Genomic DNA, 22149 nt, shown 5'->3' with positions numbered 1-22149 from the left:
GCTGCACTTCTGCAGATTGAGCAATGCCAACCACAGAACTTCTCCTTACCCATGTAAGTGGCTGCTGTCATTTTCATTGTCGCAAACCCACACAAAATCTGTTTTTGTGGGCCACAGATCAAAGTTTCTTGATGTAAGTTGGAAGTTGTGAATTCTTTCTATTCTATCCGCTCTGATGTTTTGCGTTTTATGCTATCCCTTGCTAAGGAAGCTATTTAGTTGCCATTTCCATCTTACTGTTTTCTCTATTTATTCCTCTTGGTGACACCTTTTTGAAAGGGTTAACATATTATTTCTCTCACACTGTTTATTGTTCTTCAGTGGTAACTGAATCTGGGGTTGACTTGGCGCACAGCCTACCCATTGCATAGTTGTCCGATGCATCTACTGATGTTAAAGAGCATAATCCTGATGACAATAACTTCAACAAGTTGGGTTGATGAACTTTAAGGTCTTATGGTTTAGACACCTCTCGCTGTGTTCTACAGAGATAACGTGGTATTTAATACCTGCAATTGTTGAAAGATGAGTCCACCTTTTACATTGACCAATCTGTCTGCAATCCTTCTTTCATCCTCCTCACCAAACTAGGGAGGAGGAGAGGTTGTAAAGATTGGACTCCAGTATATCTCATTAAATGGACTGCAAACGTCAGGTCAGAGTGGATGATCAGCACTTTGTGAGCTTTGCTGCAGCCAAGAAGGGAAAAGTGGTAACCGAGCTCACAATCTTATGCTGAGTTGTTCTCTGCATAAAGATTCAATCCTCCATAGTTTTTGTGCCTGCTCAATGAGGGTCATGGTGACGTTTACTCTCTTACCAGCGGCATCTCAGTGACAGATATTTGCAGAGCAGCAACATGGTCTTTGTACATACTATTGTTACACACGTTTGCCTCACAGCTGAGTCCCATAGTGATGGAAACTTTGCCAGGACTGTGTTTCATTACTTCCTTGGTTAATCTGTATTACGTAATCACACCTCCCCGATAGTATTTCTCTGGGATTCATTCATAAGGTAAGGAGTCTACAGGAAGAAGTTGTGGATACTTTATCTTCTCGAAAAGTTCCTTATGACCTTTTCCCCCCCAACAAGTTAGTGATGTTGGCAATAACATGCGCAGGTATGCAGACGTCTGCCCGCCTTAATGGGATGCAGAAAGAGTCTAGGAACTGACACCACCACACAAGTCACTGCTACATATCCAATGATGTTGTCACATCTGGATCAAATGAAGTCACTACTATAGCTGCATGGTGTCACCTGGCTGCACTGGAGAGATATTGCTGTGGGAAACGTTTTCTGGATCCAGTCTGGCATCTGAAGGACATTTATAAACTGAGGAATCTGTGGGAAGAATCATTAGTCACCAGAAGTATCATTACCAAAGGTAAGTAACTTTTTCTTTCTGTTTAAATTAAGCTAGGTCATGCCTTTTGTTTCCTTGCTAGTGCCTCATCATTAAGTGATAGAGTCCTCAGTATGTCTTCTTTGGACATTGAGAAAAGCAGCAGTCATTTCGTTATTGGGCCCATTATAATATCTGCCCTTGACGTGCAATAATGAAACGACAAAGTTGTTTACTGCTGCAGGTATGTTCTTGTACACTGAATATTATATATTGTTTTTTAGGCCAAAGGCAAGGAAAGGCAGTGGCTCAGGAACCAAGCCCTGGGGGAGCTGGACGATGCGAAAATCATCGATGGGCTCACTGGCGAAAAAGCCATCTACAAGCGACGAGGAGAGCTGGAGCCAGAGGTGAGTACTCAGGAAATCAAAGTGTTCGCATATTCACCAAGGAATACTCTTAAAAGGGAAAATGGTCCACTTTTTTGCAGGGCAGTTTAGCAGGACATTATGATACCTTAATAATGCTGAGAACATCCTCACTATTGGAGGGGTCAAATGGCAGCACATGTGTTTTCGCATAATGCAGGAAGCACAATTATTGAGAGGTCTTCCTGAAAGCTATGTGATTGCTTCTAGGTGCACGTGCACATTTCTTTCTCCACCCTCCACTACATTCAAGAAGTTCATTGTTTTACAAAGAAGTAGCCGCTCACTGATAAAGAGGTGTACTTTATTCGTTATCTTTTTGACAATTAGTGGTCTATAACTCCAAAAACATTTGTGAGTATATTTTGGGAGCATTTTCAAAGTTTTTAGATTTATAGGAGTCTTTCAGAGTGAAGTGGAATGCTTCATAGTGCTTAAATGTGCTTCACGCCTTTAAGTGCTGACGCTGCACAAGTCGTTTGGCTTGGATGGCTCTAAAATCATGAATGCAGGTGGAATTGATATTCTGTATTACTCCATTTGACGGAGATGGGATTGCCTGTTTCTGTATCAATGCCTTCTGAAAGCATTCAGAAAGAAGGTGGCAGTCATATATCATATTACGGTATTTAAACAAGGTTTGAGTGGCACAATGCATCAGTAGATGCAGTGTGAATCACTGCCCTGTCAGAGCAGTGGATGAAGGTGGCAGTGATACATTGTATCATTACATTAGAAGACGTTTGCATTGATGATCTGCATCTGTAAAAGGTGGTGGACACAAAACACAAAACCCATCTCTGCCATCTAATGAATTAATGTAAATGCTATTTATAGTTGCTAAAAACGTTAAAAAGTGTAACAACATTTGTAATTGTTTATTACATTAACCCCATGCATGCTGATGACGGCCCCCAGCCGTCATGCACTACGGCGCTCGTGTGCTGATGACGGCTGAGGGCCGTCATGAACCCGCCCACTCTTTAAAAGTGCCGCACAAGCGCAGAATCGCGGCAGCATGCAAGGGGTTAAACAAACAATTAAACAATAACTATAGTTATTGCTATCACTGATAAATACACATATATACATATATTTGTATATTACCTACTGGCGATAGCCAGTAGGTATATATATTTAGGATTGTTTTCCATAGGGAAATCGCAACATTCTATTGGGAATAACTTTGGCGCCGGTTGAGGAATCTTCCTGAAATTTTCCTTAACTTTGCCTCGCGGCGCTCCGGTCCTTCCCTGAAAGTTTGGGGGGGATTCGTCAAGCGGGGGCCGAGATAAAAGGGGGGTCCCAAAACGTGTTTTCCCCATGTTAATTTCCATAGGGCGGTTGGACTCACTTTTAGCCCGGACGGCTGAATGGTTTTCCACCAAACTTGGCAAAATTGTAGGGACTGGTAGCCCGATGTGCCTTTGCTATGTCTCAAGATATGTGCTCCAGTGGTTTTTATGAAAATTAACTTTGAAAAATATATATTGGGCTACATTGGGCTATATATATGTTAGAGCCCAAATGTAGCCCAGTGTAGCCCAATGTAGCCCAAAGATGGCCACCAGAGACACAAAAAAAAACAAATGTAGCCCAAATATCAGCCAGATGTAGCCCAACTATAGCCCAATGACAGAATGTCCCAGAGTGTTCTAAAGAACAACTACAGCGCTAACAGTCTTACTTATGACAAAAGTATGGCACACCTGAAGTCATCTTGATTGGAATAAAGTGTTAACGCTTAAAACATTTAATTTGCAAAGGAACAAAATGAGGGGGTTCATTTTGCCATAGAAATTATGATTAGTGCTGAAGAAAGAAAAATTAGGGCACATTTTGAGTGACTTCTCAAATCCTCTTATATTTCATTAAAAAAATTCTGATATGCAGTCTCCCAAGATGGCCACCAGAGACAAAAGAGCCTGTGCTTAAAAACTCTGTTAGCAAAGCAGGCATTTGAGATTTAAAAAACTTTTTAATATATAAAAACGTTATCCGCTAATAGAATTAGCATTTAAAAAACCTTGCGAATTCAATGAAAAAACCATAGGTTTCAGGCCTTATATAGTTAGGAATTAGCATTTAAAAAACCTTTGAAATTCACTGAAAAAACCATAGGTTTCAGGCCTTATATAGTTAGGAATTAGCATTTAAAAAAACCTTGCGAATTCACTGAAAAAACCATAGGTTTCAGGCCTTATATAGTTAGGAATTAGCATTTAAAAAACCTTTGAAATTCACTGAAAAAAACATAGGTTTCAGGTCTTATATAGTTAGGAATTAGCATTTAAAAAACCTTGCAAATTCACTAAAAAACCAAAGGTTTCAGGCCTTATATAGTTAGGAATTAGCATTTAAAAAACCTTTGAAATTCACTGAAAAAACCATAGGTTTCAGGAGTTATATAGTTAGGAATTAGCTTTTAAAAAACCTTTGAAATTCACTCAAAAAACGATAAGTTTTAGTGGTGTTATAGTTAGCTGGACATTTTACTCATACAAAACCATTGAAATTGCTCCTATATAGTTAGTTGTACTAACTATATTTCGCGCACCCGCAATCCACTGCTGATGATGTCACATATTAGATCATTCATGACATGGTCAGTGACATCACTGATGACATCTCAAATGACATCACTGATGACATCATCCACGTGACAATCACATACACCTTTTCATACACTATTACAATTTTTCATCACTCTTTGTAAAATACAGAGTATCATATTTAAATCCATTGTCACAGCAATACAAGTATCTAAAAATCCACTCAGTGATTCATAGATGTATACACACATCTAATCACTTACCTATGGATTTACTCATACATACTGTCAATGAACAATAGAACACTATCAAAAATACTTATACATCTATATCGACATTAAACAACAGCACGCATCCTATTCACATATGAAGTCATCCTACTCACTTATGCAAACAATGGATCATACTTACATATTTACTTAGCAAAACACTTATACAAACACCACTTCTTCTATTCATTTAGATAGTAAGTCACACTTAGTGAATTATAAAATCATTATTACAAGTATACAGTTATCCATACAGTCACTCACACAATCATTGTGTCTTATGTATACTTATTTATATACAACAACTGACACATACATTGCCTTTTATTTTTCTAGTTTTTTGGACCTGTACCATTGAGAAATATATTTGCTCATCACAACACCCATAAAGATATTCACTCACCCAAACAACTGTTAGAACATGTAGTTTTAACTTCATATATCTACTGAATCAACTATTCACACATCTTTGGACAGTCACACACCCCCCACCGAACCACACACACTTTCACACTCCCATACAAATACTCAGTTAACTAATCAATAACTAATATAGACTTTCACATAGCTAGTAACCAACTGTAGAATCAGTTTACACAACAACTGACAAAGTGATACAGATATTCACACAGTTTAGTCACTATCCACTATATTTAGTGAGACATTATAAATTGGTCAAGTAAACAGTCAATTACACTGCTACTAAATCCTCCATCCAAATATTTATTTATATATATCCACTTATTCTTCAATGCAAATTGCTATATATATAATGCATATTTAAATAACGAAGCAAACCACATTCACTGGATGATGTCATCAGTGATGTCATTTGAGATGTCATCAGTGATGTCACTGACCATGTCATGAATGATCTAATATGTGACATCATCAGCAGTGGATTGCGGGTGCGCGAAATATAGTTAGCACAACTAACTATATAGGAGCAATTTCAATGGTTTTGTATGAGTAAAATGTCCAGCTAACTATAACACCACTAAAACTTATCGTTTTTTGAGTGAATTTCAAAGGTTTTTTAAAAGCTAATTCCTAACTATATAACTCCTGAAACCTATATAATAATTTAATTAATTTATCTTTCATTTGTATTCTGTGTTATTTTAATTTCCTGCCTCCAGTGATTTCTTTTCAAGTGTGCATCTTGCAATATCAGTGGGTGGCCATGTGTGGTGCTTAACATACTCCAAAACTATGCTAGAGGACATTCTGTGTTGACACTTTAAGGGCTATCGTAACTTTAAAAATGTGTTTTCTGAATTGCAATGGTCTGATCTGTTTTGTGGGTTTGTTCTTTGTATTCGTATGTCCCTCCCAAACCACTCAGTAAAGTTTCAAGAACCCCAGCCATGTTTGAGTTATTATTCCCCACTGTGGGAGAGATTTCTGCACAGAAACATAGGAGAGGTAAAGGTGGTAGTCTCTCGTGGGAGGTTTCTAAATTGCATTTTTAAGTACGTACGTGTTAGAACCCGGGGTCTCTGGTTGGCAGAGGTAAGTACCTTAGACCAAGTAGGGACCCTTGCTTCCAGTCAGGGCGACGGAATAACCCTCTGAGATAACCCCTGCTCACCCTCTAGGTAGCATGGCGCGAGCAGTCTAGGCTAAACAGAGGCAATGTGGATAACATTTGCACTTAACACAACAATAATCCCCAATCCACCACAAACTGAGACCACACAGGTAAGTATATTTTATAAAAATATATAGCTTTATCTAGTTTCAGCAAGTAATTAAAGCAGTTGCATGATAATCACTTCTTTAGAAAAATGTTGCATTCAATCTTACGGGTTGCACTTAATCTTTAGGATGGTACTTGTAAATAGGAAGTTCTTATGGAAAAAAATAATGTCTCAAGTCTCTTTAATCAGTCGTGAGAAATAATGCCACGGATTTATGTTCACTTAGCTCTAAAAACGAACATTAACGCTACTGCCCACGTGCCAGGCTACGTGGGGGCTTCCAGCGCTGCAAATGCGCTTTTACGCGAGGCTCGGGGACTCTTTCCCTCCCCAGGTGCAGCCTCGCGCCTTCTTGGGCCTCACACGCCCCAGGCCGTGCAGTTCGCACGCGTCCCCGCCCCGGCCGGTCCCCTGTCCTCTCCCGCCCGCTCTCGACAATCCAACGAGCGGCGGGGGAGGCGGTGCTGCTCACCTGGTGGGGGACGGCTGGCCAGGGGTGCGGGACGCTTCAGATTCCCTCGGCGAGGTCGGCTCTCGCTGAGGGGTCGTCTCCTCTCCTCCTCCTCTCCACGCCGGGACCAACCAATCCCGTCGCGGCGTTGGGTCGAGCCTCCCGCAGCACCCGGGAGTCAGCCAATGGCAGTGCGGCTCCCGGGACAGGCCAACGATGACGCTCCGCTCCTTAGGCCAATCACGGCCCTCCACCACTGATGACGCTGCGCCGCACGGGCCAATCCCGTTGCGGCGTTAGTGAGGGGGCTCGGCTCCCTCAGCCAATGGGAGCGCGGCGGCTTCGTTCTTCGCCGCTTCAGCTCCCCAACGATCGGCGACCTTCTGGGGGGTATTCCTGGCCCCGGGCCGCGATGGGGATTTGGCGGCAAAGGGTTTTCGAGGGCGCTGGTCACGAGGAGACCCCCCTCTCGGCTCACAACCCCTTGGGAGCGGATTTCACGAGGGGAGGCACCACAAGCCTCCAACCCTCGCTGGGAATGTGCCGATGAGCACACCGATCCCCTCCTCACGCTCCCCGGTCGAGTGCCACTCGTCCAAGGTCACCACAGCCCGATCTTTCAGCTGTTTTCTGGGACAGTTTTAGGAACCTTTAGCCCTGGGTTCCCAACAGGAGGCCAGCTCTTCTCAGGCCCTTGGAGATTCAGTTGTAGACACAGCACACAGCAGAGTCTTGGCAGTTTCAAGTAGGCAGGGTCACAGCACACAGCAAAGTCCCTTTCTCCTCCTTAGCTTCCAGTTGGACAGTAGAACAGGTCAACCCTTAGAGCACACAGCAAGGCAGTCTTCCTTTAGTTCTCTAGCTGTCCTCCTTCCAGCAAAGGTTCCTTCTTGCTTGCAGAATTTCGGAATCTGATCTTCTGTAGTCAGGGGTCCTTTCCTTATACCCCTCAATGTCTTTGAAGTCCTTTGAAGTCTTTGTGCATGGAGGCCCTGGGTCCAGTCTAAACCAGTTCTGGGGGTTGCGGAGCACTGAGGTGTCTCTGGTTTTCTTCTCCCTGTCAGCTTCAGGGCCAGAGGTGTCAGTTGACCATCAGGAGGGAGCTAGCATGGGGGAGGTGGCCGGCACAGCCCAGTACTTATCAGGCATTCCTTCCTCCCACCTCCCAGGCAGGCAGATGTGCCCTTTCATCCCCGGGCTGGCTCCGACCCTCTCCTCCGGGGGCTCTGCAGCCCCCCTGTCACACCCAAGCATTCCACAAACCCAGGCACACAGAAAGGGTTAGACAAGAGAACAGCCACTTTCTAAAAGGGCCATTCTCCAACACAGGATTTAAAAACACCCTTCACTAAAAGATGTGTCATTAAATTCTGAGTTCAGGGATATCTTTCACTTATGTCCCATCTTGTTCCTATGGGAAGATAGGCTGGTATCACATGGGCCCAGCCTCCTCCATGTTACTCTATGGAGCAAGATAGCCTTACAGCAGTGAGCACATAAAATGGCTGCAGCCCACTACTAGAGCATGTGACCTGCACTAGTACATGCTCTACCTTATCCATACACTGCACCCTGCCCAGGGGGGTACCTTGAGCCTTCCATAGGGGTGACTGATGTGCACAGACAGGGAAGGGTTAGGCCCAGCCAGTGGAGACACTGGCCAGGGGGACAGGGCAGTCCAATGACTGCACACAGGCCCTGCGCTGGCAGGCCTGAGTCACTATTTTAAAGCTACTCATGTGGGTGGCGCAATCTGCGCTGCAGGCCCACTAGTAGCATCTGTCATCACCAGCCCTGGCACACACAGTGCACTTTCCTAGGGACTTCGTGGTGATACAAATATGCCAATCAGGTATATTCAATCAATATCACAATTCACAGAGGGAGCACTTACACTCTGGCACTGATCAGCAGTGGCAGAGTGTCCAAAGCATCTACATCAGCAAAAACGAAATCCAGCACAGCATCAAAACACATGAGTCAGAGGCAAAAAGATGGGGGAAGAACCACGCCAAAAGGTGTCAGGTCTAACACGTGTCCCCTCCAGCTGAAAGTGGGGAGAACTACCCAACCTCTTGGGAGTCCTCATCACTAAGGCGGAAGAATCTGGACAGACCGTCAGCATTGGCGTGTTCTGTACCAGGGCGGTGCTCCACCGTAAAGTCCATCCCCTGTAGGGAAATGGACCACCTCAACAATTTTGGATTCTCACCCCTCATCTGCATTAACCATCGGAGGGCCCTGTGGTCGGTCTGAACGCAGCTTTCTTAGGCTCTAAGACCACGGGGCTAGGCCAGGGGCTGCTGGAGGGCTCAATAACCCCTAGCGTCAACATCTTGGAAACCTCTTCCTTGATGCTGGCTCTGACCTTGTCAGCCACTCTGTAAAACTTCTGTTTCACAGGCAGACTGTCTCCAGTGTCCACGTCGTGGACGCACCACTTGGTGACACCTGGGGTCAGGGAGAACAGGGGGGCGAACTGACCCAAGACTTGGCGACAGTCATCCTGCTGCTCTGGAGTCAGGGTGGGGGAGAGGACCACACCATCCACTGACCCATCTTGCTCCTTGACTGCCAGGAGGTCAGGGAGAGGATCACTATCCTCCTCCCCTCCAGCATCTGTAGCCATGAGCATAGTTACTTCAGTCCTCTCAAAGTGGGGTTTGAGGCGGTTCACATGCAGCACCCTCAGGGGCTGCCTGGGAGTCTTCAGGTTAACCAAATAGGTAACCTCGCTCTTGCGCTCCACCACCTCATATGGCCCAGACCACTTGTCACGGAGCGCACAAGGCTCCACTGGCGCCATCACCCACACTTTCTGACCAGGTTGGAACTCAACCAGAGAAGTGTTCTGGTCATACCACCTCTTCATTTCCTCCTGGCTAGCCTCCAGGTTCTCTTGAGCGAGCTTCCTGAAGCGCTTGGTCTGGTTGCGAATGGCCAGCACATAGCTGAACACATCCTGAGGGGTTTTCCCACGGGATTTCTCCCACCCCTCTTTCACCAGAGTCAGAGGCCCTCTGACAGGGTGGCCATACAGCAACTCAAAGGGACTGAACCCTAAGGATTTCTGAGGCACCTCCCTGTAGGCAAACAACAGGCATGGCAACAAGACATCCCATTTCCGCCTCATGGGCTCTTCCAGGCCCATAATCATGCCCTTCAATGTGCGGTTGAATCTCTCAACCAAACCATTTCCTTGAGGGTGGTAAGGAGTGGTGAATTTGTATGTCACCCCACACTCACTCCACAGGGACTTCATATACTTTTGTCCCGCGGTCTGAGACGACCTCCCTGGGAAATCCCACCCGGGAAAAGATCCCCATCAGGGCATGGCCCACCACTGGGGCGGTAACTGTCCTGAGCGGGAAGGCTTCCGGGTACCGAGTGGCATGGTCCACCAAGACCAGGATAAACCTGTTGCCTAGGGCTGTCTTGGGATCCAGGGGCCCCACGATGTCAATGCCCACCCGCTCAAAAGGGGTGCTCACCACGGGAAAGGGTTGGAGGGGGGCCACGCGCTTCCCTCCACTCTTGCCACTGGCCTGACAAGTCTGGCAAGATTTACAAAAGGCAGAGACGTGTGTCTTCATCTGGGGCCAGTAGAAATGGGTGACAAGCCTGTGATAGGTCTTGTCTTGCCCCAGATGTCCTGCGAGAGGCACGTCATGAGCCAGACCCAGTAGGAAGTTCCTGAAGCGCTCCGGTACCACCAGCACACGGGCTGCACCGGGCTCAGCGAACTTAGGCTCACTATAAAGTAAGTCATCCTCCCAGTAGATCAAATGCTCCTTGGACCCCAGGCCTGCGGCCTGGTCTGCAGCCTGCTGCCGCACACCAATGAGAGAAGGGCACTCCTTCTGAGCCTGGCAGAATTCCTCCCTGGAGGGACCACCCTCTTGCTGCCACTGGGACAGCTCAGGCAATTCCCCTAGTTCGGCCACCTGCTCCCCTGTAGGTTCCAGGGCATCCCCTTCCGGGTCTGCTTCCTCCTGGACCGTGGGAACAGTGGGGGCCGGTTTCCTGCGCCCTCTACCCCTTCCTCTCTTGGCAGGTCCCTGGGCCATTGTTCCAGGCTCCAGTTCTGCTAGACCGCCCTCTCTGGCTGTCATTGCCCGGGTGGACACACAGATCCACGCAGGCAAACCCAACATCTCCAAGTGAGTCCTTTGCTCCACCTCTTTCCATGGGGAGCTCTCCAGGTCATTACCTAATAGACAATCTACAGGCAAGGCATCACTTACAACAATTTCCAGAATACCTGAGACTCCTCCCCATTCGAATGGAACTTTCGCCAACTTGCAGTAGCGCACTGAACTGTCAGCTGCCACCACAGGCCGGAGTACCTGGGGAACAATTTGCTCTTCAGACACCCACCGACACCTAACAGATGTCACGCTGGCCCCTGTGTCTCTCAGAGCCTCCACCACCTGTCCATTGATGGTCACCTTCTGCCCTTATTTCTTAGTATTTTGGGGCAGCAAGGTTTCCTGGGCCATCTCTTGGTCTCCTAGAGAGACAAGGGTCATCAATGGTAACCCCTCCTCCCCACTAGAAATCAAATCCCCTCCCAAAGCTACACTGGCCAACGCCGGAGCTGGAGCTGGAGCACCAGTGGGTGCTGATTTCTTCTTTGGACAGTTTGGAGCAATGTGCCCCACCTCTCTGCATGAATAGCAAGTAAGGGTCTTTTTGTCCTGCGGGCCCTTATGGGGCCAGGACTTCTTAGGCTTGGGGGGGTGAGACACCTTCTCCTGGGAACTACTTTGGGGCCCTTTAGAAGACTCCTTTTGATTACCCGTGTCCCCCCCACTCTTCTGCTGGGGACCCTGTCCACCTTTGGCTGGGGTACTTACCACCCCCTTGTGGACCCTGGTGCTCGTCCACCGGTCCGCCTCTTTAGCAAGCTCACTGGGATCAGTTAACTTGCTATCCAAAAGATGCTGGCGCAGCTCTGGGACACATAAACTACTTAAGTGCTCCCTACTAATCAAGTGACACAACCCCACATAATCAGTAACTTTGCTGCCCTTCATCCAACCTTCCAGTGCACGCGTGTACATACTCACACACTCCACCCAAGTACTTGAATCAAGCTTCTTGAAGTTCCTAAACTTCTGGCGGTACTGTTCAGCAGTGAGCCCATACCTGAGGCACAAAGCCTCCTTCATGGCGGAGTAGGACAAAGCATCCTTTGCTTCTAAGGGTGCCAAAACATCCCTCCCAGAGGCCTCAAAATGCTTCCACAATCCTGCTCCCCAATTCTTCTCAGGCACCTCATTCATCTTTAAGGCAAGTTCATACGCTCTGAACCACGCATAAATATCCTCACCCCTCTGATAATTCTGTACCAGATCCTTTGGTATGTATACCTTAACCGCCTGTACTGGTTGTGCGCTGCCACCATTAGAACTGGACACCCTCTCTTTATATTTGAAGTCCAACTCCTTCATGCTCCTCTCATGAGCCAATTGGAGCTTCTTTTCCTCCAAAGCGAGAGTATGTCTTCTCTCCTGCGCCGCTCTCTCCTGCGCCTCTTTCTCAACTTCCAGGCGCAGTCTCTTCTCATCGGCTTCCGCTCTGAGCTTCAAAAGCTCAATCTCATGGGCCCTAACTCGCTGATTCTCCTCTATTTCCTCTGGAGACATAACCCTACTGGAGTGGTCGCTGCCGGTCCTAGACCCTGGCTTCCTCACTGGCAATTCACTGGGCAAAAACCTATTCTCCTGTGTGTCTCCCTCTCCAGTAGTAACCTCTGGGTCACCATGTTTGGCCTCCCACCAGGCCCTCAGAGCTGTCCGTAGCTCTTCCTTATTTGCGCCGCCCCTTACTGGGCATTCAAGCTGTCTGCAGACTTTTCTCAGTTGCTCCTTGTTATAGTTTAACAACTCCTGGATTTCAAATTCCACTTCCGCTTCTCCATTCACGCTTGGCGCTTTCCGAGACATGATGCTTCCTAACCTTTTCAACTAAAAAGGTTTCACCAAAAAGAAAAGAAATCTTGTGCAACCTGTGCCGCTAAACTAGACTAGTGATGTACAAGAGATCACTGCCGGTCAAGTGCAATTATTAGTTCAACAATCCGCACCGCGAGCCACCAATGTTAGAACCCGGGGTGTCTGGTTGGCAGAGGTAAGTACCTTAGACCAAGTAGGGACCCTTGCTTCCAGTCAGGGCGACGGAATAACCCTCTGAGATAACCCCTGCTCACCCTCTAGGTAGCATGGCGCGACCAGTCTAGGCTAAACAGAGGCAATGTAGTCTAGGCTAAACAGAGGCAATGTGGATAACATTTGCACTTAACACAACAATAATCCCCAATCCACCACAAACTGAGACCACACAGGTAAGTATATTTTATAAAAATATATAGCTTTATCTAGTTTCAGCAAGTAATTAAAGCAGTTGCATGATAATCACTTCTTTAGAAAAATGTTGCATTCAATCTTACGGGTTGCACTTAATCTTTAGGATGGTACTTGTAAATAGGAAGTTCTTATGGAAAAAAATAATGTCTCAAGTCTCTTTAATCAGTCGTGAGAAATAATGCCACGGATTTATGTTCACTTAGCTCTAAAAACGAACATTAACGCTACTGCCCACGTGCCAGGCTACGTGGGGGCTTCCAGCGCTGCAAATGCGCTTTTACGCGAGGCTCGGGGACTCTTTCCCTCCCCAGGTGCAGCCTCGCGCCTTCTTGGGCCTCACACGCCCCAGGCCGTGCAGTTCGCACGCGTCCCCGCCCCGCCCGGTCCCCTGTCCTCTCCCGCCCGCTCTCGACAATCCAACGAGCGGCGGGGGAGGCGGTGCTGCTCACCTGGTGGGGGACGGCTGGCCAGGGGTGCGGGACGCTTCAGATTCCCTCGGCGAGGTCGGCTCTCGCTGAGGGGTCGTCTCCTCTCCTCTCCCTCTCCACGCCGGGACCAACCAATCCCGTCGCGGCGTTGGGTCGAGCCTCCCGCAGCACCCGGTAGTCAGCCAATGGCAGTGCGGCTCCCGGGACAGGCCAACGATGACGCTCCGCTCCTTCGGCCAATCACGGCCCTCCACCACTGATGACGCTGCGCCGCACGGGCCAATCCCGTCGCGGCGTTAGTGAGGGGGCTCGGCTCCCTCAGCCAATGGGAGCGCGGCGGCTTCGTTCTTCGCCGCTTCAGCTCCCCAACGATCGGCGACCTTCTGGGGGGTATTCCTGGCCCCGGGCCGCGATGGGGATTTGGCGGCAAAGGGTTTTCGAGGGCGCTGGTCACGAGGAGACCCCCCTCTCGGCTCACAACACCTTGGGAGCGGATTTCACGAGGGGAGGCACCACAAGCCTCCAACCCTCGCTGGGAATGTGCCGATGAGCACACCGATCCCCTCCTCACGCTCCCCGGTCGAGTGCCACTCGTCCAAGGTCACCACAGCGCGATCTTTCAGCTGTTTTCTGGGACAGTTTTAGGAACCTTTAGCCCTGGGTTCCCAACAGGAGGCCAGCTCTTCTCAGGCCCTTGGAGATTCAGTTGTAGACACAGCACACAGCAGAGTCTTGGCAGTTTCAAGTAGGCAGGGTCACAGCACACAGCAAAGTCCCTTTCTCCTCCTTAGCTTCCAGTTGGACAGTAGAACAGGTCAACCCTTAGAGCACACAGCAAGGCAGTCTTCCTTTAGTTCTCTAGCTGTCCTCCTTCCAGCAAAGGTTCCTTCTTGCTTGCAGAATTTTGGAATCTGATCTTCTGTAGTCAGGGGTCCTTTCCTTATACCCCTCAATGTCTTTGAAGTCCTTTGAAGTCTTTGTGCATGGAGGCCCTGGGTCCAGTCTAAACCAGTTCTGGGGGTTGCGGAGCACTGAGGTGTCTCTGGTTTTCTTCTCCCTGTCAGCTTCAGGGCCAGAGGTGTCAGTTGACCATCAGGAGGGAGCTAGCATGGGGGAGGTGGTCGGCACAGCCCAGTACTTATCAGGCATTCCTTCCTCCCACCTCCCAGGCAGGCAGATGTGCCCTTTCATCCCCGGGCTGGCTCCGACCCTCTCCTCCGGGGGCTCTGCAGCCCCCCTGTCACACCCAAGCATTCCACAAACCCAGGCACACAGAAAGGGTTAGACAAGAGAACAGCCACTTTCTAAAAGGGCCATTCTCCAACACAGGATTTAAAAACACCCTTCACTAAAAGATGTGTCATTAAATTCTGAGTTCAGGGATATCTTTCACTTATGTCCCATCTTGTTCCTATGGGAAGATAGGCTGGTATCACATGGGCCCAGCCTCCTCCATGTTACTCTATGGAGCAAGATAGCCTTACAGCAGTGAGCACATAAAATGGCTGCAGCCCACTACTAGAGCATGTGACCTGCACTAGTACATGCTCTACCTTATCCATACACTGCACCCTGCCTAGGGGGGTACCTTGAGCCTTCCATAGGGGTGACTGATGTGCACAGACAGGGAAGGCTTAGGCCCAGCCAGTGGAGACACTGGCCAGGGGGACAGGGCAGTCCACTGACTGCACACAGACCCTGCGCTGGCAGGCCTGAATCACTATTTTAAAGCTACTCATGTGGGTGGCGCAATCTGCGCTGCAGGCCCACTAGTAGCATCTGTCATCACCAGCCCTGGCACACACAGTGCACTTTCCTAGGGACTTCGTGGTGATACAAATATGCCAATCAGGTATATTCAATCAATATCACAATTCACAGAGGGAGCACTTACACTCTGGCACTGATCAGCAGTGGCAGAGTGTCCAAAGCATCTAAATCAGCAAAAACGAAATCCAGCACAGCATCAAAACACATGAGTCAGAGGCAAAAAGATGGGGGAAGAACCACGCCAAAAGGTGTCAGGTCTAACAGTACGTTTTTCTAGTATAGCACTGTACTACTTCCTACAACATTATATTATGTACTACAGAATGCAGTTTGTGAATCCGGGCCCTGAATTTGGCATTGAAAATTCTGAGAGGCCTTTCGCAATTAGTGTTGGCATTCATGATATGGGATGTATGGGCTCAACCTGACATATTTGTCTATCTACTTGTTTATGAATGCAATGTAGTAAACAAGAACTATGTTTACTTTAACTGTTTTCATTTTTTATTAAGAAGCAAATATATATTTTTCACCTGCGGCCATTCACCGGTGAGAGACGTGGAACCATTTTCTGAAAATATTGTATAAACCAATAACTACCACTACTCTCCTCACATGCCGGTGTATAGCACATCAAACATTATCAAAAGTCTTCTTTCACCGCTGCCAGCCATTTGCATCCCACAGTGTCCTTTTTAGGTTTTGATGTCGTAACTGAAAATTGAGAAAGATGTGTTAGGATAATTCTCAAAACCTGGAAACCTATAGTGCTCTAAATATGCAATAAACATGCCCAGTCATAACTTTCCGTACATCTCCCAATTGCTGTACAGAGACTCTCCTTCCCAGATATCTCCCATGTAAGGTGTCTCCATTTTGAGCTTGTTGGGACCCTTGCCTTCCCCCACAGTGCTTACTTTGCTGCACATTGTTCCAATTATGTCTGCCTACCTCTAGGAGAATAATAGAAATTCTGATTGTTAGGCAGATTCATATTGACATATGATGGGAATCTCAGATTCCATTTTCCAAACATTCCCCCCCCCCTCGCATATTACAACTGCCAGTGAACTCAATGATCATTACTCTGCGGCTATATCAAACATTCTGGATGACCTAGCCTCACTAAAGCTAAAAAGAACCCAAATCAAGAATAGAAACCACTGGTTCACTGGATCCCTCAACAACGAGTGGAGATCCGAAAGAATCTGAAGATAGCACCCCTCTGCCGCACACCTAAGACTCCTCCTCCAGGCCAGAAATGGCTACAACAGAAACATCCTCAACTCAAAAAAATAATTCTTCAGATCTGAACTGGGGAACGCCAAGACCAGACCCCGCAAGCTCTTCGAATTGATCAAACAGCAATCTAATAAACTGGCCAAAACACTAAAAGAAACCCCCAAGTCCCTAATATCATCTGAGGAATTCTCATCTATTTCATCTACAAAACCACAGCCTTAGGAATCGAACTAAGCTCGCCACACTCTCGCAACCCCCTCTTGAACTGTCTCCCCCTTCTGTGCTGCCCCCACAGGCTTCACCTAAAAATCAAGCACACTGAACCGACTTCAACCTCTATGACGAAGACTCTGTCTCGAAAATCCTATCTACCTTAAACCTAAACAGCCATTTTAATGACCCGCTCTCCTCCTACTGCCTAGCTGCCATCGCTCAATCCATTATTCCTAGCTGGACTGCAATAATTAGCGCCTCTCTCAGGCAAGGATCGATTCCTTGCGCTCTGAAAGCCGGCTAAGTCCTCCCTGTCTTGAAAAAACCATCGCCCGATCCAGCTTCCCCTGACAACTTCAGTCCTATCTCCAACATCCCTCTCTTAGCTGAGGTGTTGGAAAAGTGTGTGCAACAGCAGCTAAGTCAACACATCAACAACGTTCACCTACTAGATGACTTCCCATCCGAATTCAGACCTGGGCCCAGCACTGAAACCACCATGCTCCACATCGTTGATGCCCTCCACGCCCTTGACCAAGGCAAAACCTGTCTCCTAATCCTCCTAGACCTATCCTCGGCCTTCGACGTGGTCAACCATGAAAAACTACTCAAACGCCTCAACTTCAGGATGGGACTGGATGGCCCTGTTCTAGAATGGTTTAGGTCCTTCCTCCAAAACCGTTCACAGAGATTCCTAATTAACGGCAACCTGTCTGCTCTCTCTCCAGTCACTGTTGGAGTCCCTCAAGGATCAACCCTGTCCCCCACCCTCTTCAACCTTTGCCTAGAACAATGTGCCGAAGTACTACGCTCAGCGAATATCTCCTTCCATATGTATGCTGATGACACTCAGATCTACATCAAAATCTCATCTCTGGAAGAGATCCTCTCCCTGAACGAGACCCTGAAATTGACTGTTCAATAGCTTGCCTCCAATCAACTCAAACTCAACTCGAAGAAAACTGAATTTCTCTTAATTTCCCCTCCAAAAATCAACCCTGAGATTCAGATATGGACTAAAGCTATCACAGCTTTAAATTGCCCACCGACCATCGTTGACTCGGCCAGATCTTTGAGAATAACCCTCGACTGCAACTTGAACATGCGAGACCACATCAACTCGATGGCCAAATCAGCCAGATTCCACCCGAGCTATCTTTGGAAACTGAAACCCTTCCTCAATGCTCCCGACCTAAAAATGGCAGTCCAAGTATTAGTCATCTCCAGACTGGAATTTGGCTGTTCTACCGTCTCGGGTTCACCCAAGATCTCTCTGGCACCCTTAAAAGCTTGCCTCAATGCGGCTGCTTGACTACTCACAGGCACAAGGAAATTCGACCACATTTCACCACACCTGAAAGCTCTGAACTGGCTTCCTCTCGAGGCCAGAATACATAACTGGCATGCATCACACACAAGGCCTTATACTCCAACTCCCCTGCATATCTTGCACAAAAACTTGTGGTATCTGGAGGAATCAGAAACTTCCGGTCTGCCAGAGACCTCTTGCTCCAACCTGCACACTTTCGGGGGAAAAAACCTTATGATCGGGCTTTCTCTGGGGCTGCACCAAGAATATGGAACTCACTCCCGCCCGCCATCAGAAGAACTCCTTCTCTAGCACGCTTCAAAAAGGATCCCAAAACCTTCCTCATGGGTAAATTCCTCGCTTAAATTTTTGCCCTCACCCACCTCAGTGACCCTGATTTACTTCCGACTACTGCCTCCCATTGAATTAGCTAGTCACCCCACCAAAGAACCTTGGGCCTTGTCTTGAGTATTTGTAAAAGTAAACTGTATATACGTGTCTTGCTATCCATTTTGTACCCAGCATCCCGCCTCCTCCTAACCTATTGTATATTCTTGCAATTCCTAGCCTTTTGTACAGTCCCATGATTCCTGTAAAGCCCTCTGATACCCTTACGGGTCAAGTTCGCGCTCTATTAAACACAAAAATAAATAAATAAAACTAAAATCCATCAATGGCATCTAGTACTTCTGTCCAAAGGTGTTGTGTAGGGCATTTCGATAGAATATGCATCAAGTTAGCTCCACAATCCCACCAACACATCTGAATCTTGCTTGCCACATTTGTGCCATGTGGTGGGGTAAAGTACCAAAGAAGCTCCATCTTGGCCGTAGCTTCTTTTCCTGTTGTACATTTAGCTGAAATGCCCACTATTGTACAAATATCTTCTCATTCTTTCTCAGACAGAGTATGACCCTACTCTCTTATGCATCTTATTTTTCCTGCTGATTTCACCACCTTCCCAGTTTGCAGTAATATTTTCTAAAGTTATGAATAGGCTTTCCTGTTTTCAGTTTTTATTTGTTGTGTATTCCTTTGGGGGGGGGTCTTAGTGCTTTCCAGTGTTTAAAAAAACAATAAAAATCTGTGGTTTTCAGTTTTTTCTCTATTTTGCTCCGTTTAAAAAAAAATTGCACCTCAGTAAGGTTTGAATGCAGCACATAAGAGGTTAACGGTGATTATTTAAGACACCGTCCTTCTGCACTGTTCTTCAGATAAATGACGATTGAAAAACTTAAGACATGAGATATGTATTGTGGGTTCTTGGTGCTCTGTTTTTTCAAGTGAGTTTCATACTGCCCTATTGTCTATCTCAAGATACCAAGAAATTACTGGTCTAAAAAATGTAGTACTGGTGTCTATTTTGGGCATATTCCTTATCTACCTAGTCATGGGGGAGAAGTCTGCTAAGAAATTAATGTGAGTCTTGTTAGTAATAGCGTTATTGATGGCAGTACATTTTACTGTTGTACAAAGAGGCTGCTCAGGTAGTTGAGAGAATTTATGAACTGCAAAATGCCTTGGGTCATATGCCTGTTTCGTGGCCCAAAATTAGATTTTAATGTCCTGCTAAAAAAGGGGTGATTTGTACATAATTAATTTTTCACCTCTCTTGAAACTGGAATTTCATCTTAATGACTTAACCCTCTTCCTGTTTATTAGTGATGTTTATAACACTTGTGATTTTTGTAAGTTTGTTTTGAACCTAGATCCTCTGCTGAATGTATCCAATTCTTTCATCAACAGTGACAAGGAGTGTCTGGAACTGCCATTTGACCCCTGTGAGTTCCCCCAGTTTTGTGTACTGCCCCACACCCTATTTAATTTATACATTCAGCCTCTCCGTGGCATAAATCAATCTTTCGAGTACAATAACCTTTCCTATGCAAATGACACATAAAAGCGCCTTACATTTGACCAACGCTCCTCCATATCCCTTGCACAGGTGAGAGATTGCTTACTAGGCATTGAGCAATGGATGTCCTGTAAGTTCCTAAAGCTTAACAGGGACAAGACGTAGGTGCTGGTCACTGGAGTGAATCCCGATGTCTGGTTTTCTGAGCTCTGGCCTAGACAGTTTGCTGCACCTCCAGTCCTTGTGACCACTGTAAAAAAACAGTTAGACCAAACACTTTCCTACCTGCCCTCAACCTTGAAGGTGTTGGTCTCAAGGTTTTTCATCTTAAAACTTTGAAGAAAATGTAACAGTTCTTGCTCCAAGAAAGGTTCAGCCATTTGGTGGCACTTGTGTCCTTTCCCATCTGAATTATTGTAACACCAGCTACCTGGGTGGCTTACCTGATTGCATTATTACTAGATTGCAGCAGCATCTTCAAAATATGTCTGTTAAGGTGGTGATGGTGCTAGGCAAGTGTGACCATGCCTCTCAGCTGAGACAGGCCCTGAACTGGAGGGCCATGAAGACACAGGATTCTGCTCTAGGCTCGCTGTCTTATTCGTAGAGCCTAATATAACACTGGCCCCACGTTTCTATCAAGCCTAATTGCCTACTACGGCCTCTGCAACCAACTGTGGCTTTTCATTTTAATATCTCCTGGATCAAACGAGTAAAGGCAGGTGCGAGCTGATTCCAGGTATTGGGCACAACGCTCTGGAATGACCTGCCTTTGGAGCTCAGTGCTATCTCCAAATGTGCGGTTATTCAAAGAATGATGAGAGTTTACCTCTATGGCTCTATGCTCTCTGTTGGAAGTTGGGTCTTCTTTCTCATTTGAAGACAGTAGGGCCTGACCTTTTGTTAGCAGTGTTCTTTTGTTATGGCTTCTTTTGTGTATATACTTTCATTGTGTTTCTTTATGTTCCTAGTGCCAAGATGCTACGATGTACATGTGCTAATAAATATAATAATATTAAAAATATTAATAATAATAGCAGAAACAAAAATGTGCCATCCCCATAAAATGAAAATGTATGCGAGTCCTTGCCATTCTGTATCACGTATTCATTTCTTTTTGACAACCCTTTGTCCACACCCAGTAAATACATTCATTTTCACTTGGTGTTGCAAATGTTGAACTAGATCGGAAACAATGAGCCTAACGTGTCCTCTGTGTTAACTGTGCAACAAATTCCTGGCGGTCTGTAATTAAGCTGGCCTGCTGCTGTGAATGGATGAGGATGTAGCCAATACTATATTGCTCTGGGCACATATACTTTATTTCCATACAGAGAAACAATATTTCTTATTCTGTTGCATTGAGGGGCGGAGGTCTTAGAAACATAAGTATTTACACACAGTCCAGTGGGGATGATGTAATATAAATACACAAATGTATATATTGGATTTCTTAATCTTGCCAAGTAGGTATATTTTTTTACATTGTTCTTCAGTCACAAAGCTTTTACTCAAAGTACTCAGTGATGACGTACTCCTGATTCTCATGCTTAGTCATGGAAGAAAGCAAATTGTGAATCAAGCTCAGAGGTACAGGAGTAATTCTCACTTCAGGCGTAAGGTAGCTGCGCATAGAAAAGCTTTCTAAATGAGCGGCGTTGTTTCACTGATTGACCTTTGCACTGTTGCCTCGTTTTAACCCGTCTTGTCAATGTCCCCCTCAGCTCGGGAGTCCCCAGCAGAAGCCGAAGCGCGTGCGCCTCCTGGTGGACGTCTCTGGCAGCATGTACCGCTTCAACGGCGTGGACGGTCGGCTCGAGCGCTCCATGGAGGCCGTCTGCATGGTCATGGAGGCCTTCGAGAGCTACGAGCACAAGTTTAAGGTAATGATGATTGACTGGCTGTGGGCGCGCGGCGCTTCACGTCATCATGAGAACTTCCAGAGACCGCACGGAGAAGACGCGGGCGCATAATATTGTGTAGCCAAGGAGCAGCATTCATCAGCCTCCCGTAATACGATACAGGGAAGATCTAATCCGATCTGTTGGATGCAGCAGGAAAATACTAAAGCTACAACGTAATACTTCTTGATTTGAAGCATTTTTGACATAAAGGCACGCCAAACTTTCCACTAAAATTGCCTGCTGTATACAGCAGGGCTTGGAGCGAATTTGTTTAGTTGGCTTGCAGCCAGATGCTAAACGGCAGTAGTGCTG

The 22149-nt window shown here is 46.6% G+C and overlaps 1 protein-coding gene across 1 annotated transcript in view; it reads left to right on the top strand.

Moving 5' to 3' along the window:
- Positions 1-22149, top strand: part of VWA8 (von Willebrand factor A domain containing 8) — a 1418144-nt gene that overhangs the window by 1345677 nt on the left and 50318 nt on the right. The window contains exons 41-42 of the mRNA XM_078657276.1: positions 1633-1758; positions 21658-21816. Of these exons, the coding sequence (XP_078513402.1) occupies positions 1633-1758; positions 21658-21816 (285 nt within the window). The remainder of the gene's footprint in view (positions 1-1632; positions 1759-21657; positions 21817-22149) is intronic.

Source organism: Lissotriton helveticus, chromosome 8, assembly GCF_964261635.1.
Source record: "Lissotriton helveticus chromosome 8, aLisHel1.1, whole genome shotgun sequence".
Taxonomy (NCBI): Eukaryota; Metazoa; Chordata; class Amphibia; order Caudata; family Salamandridae; genus Lissotriton; species Lissotriton helveticus.
Note: the sequence above shows the minus strand (reverse complement) of the source record. Positions and strands in the feature narration are given on the sequence as shown.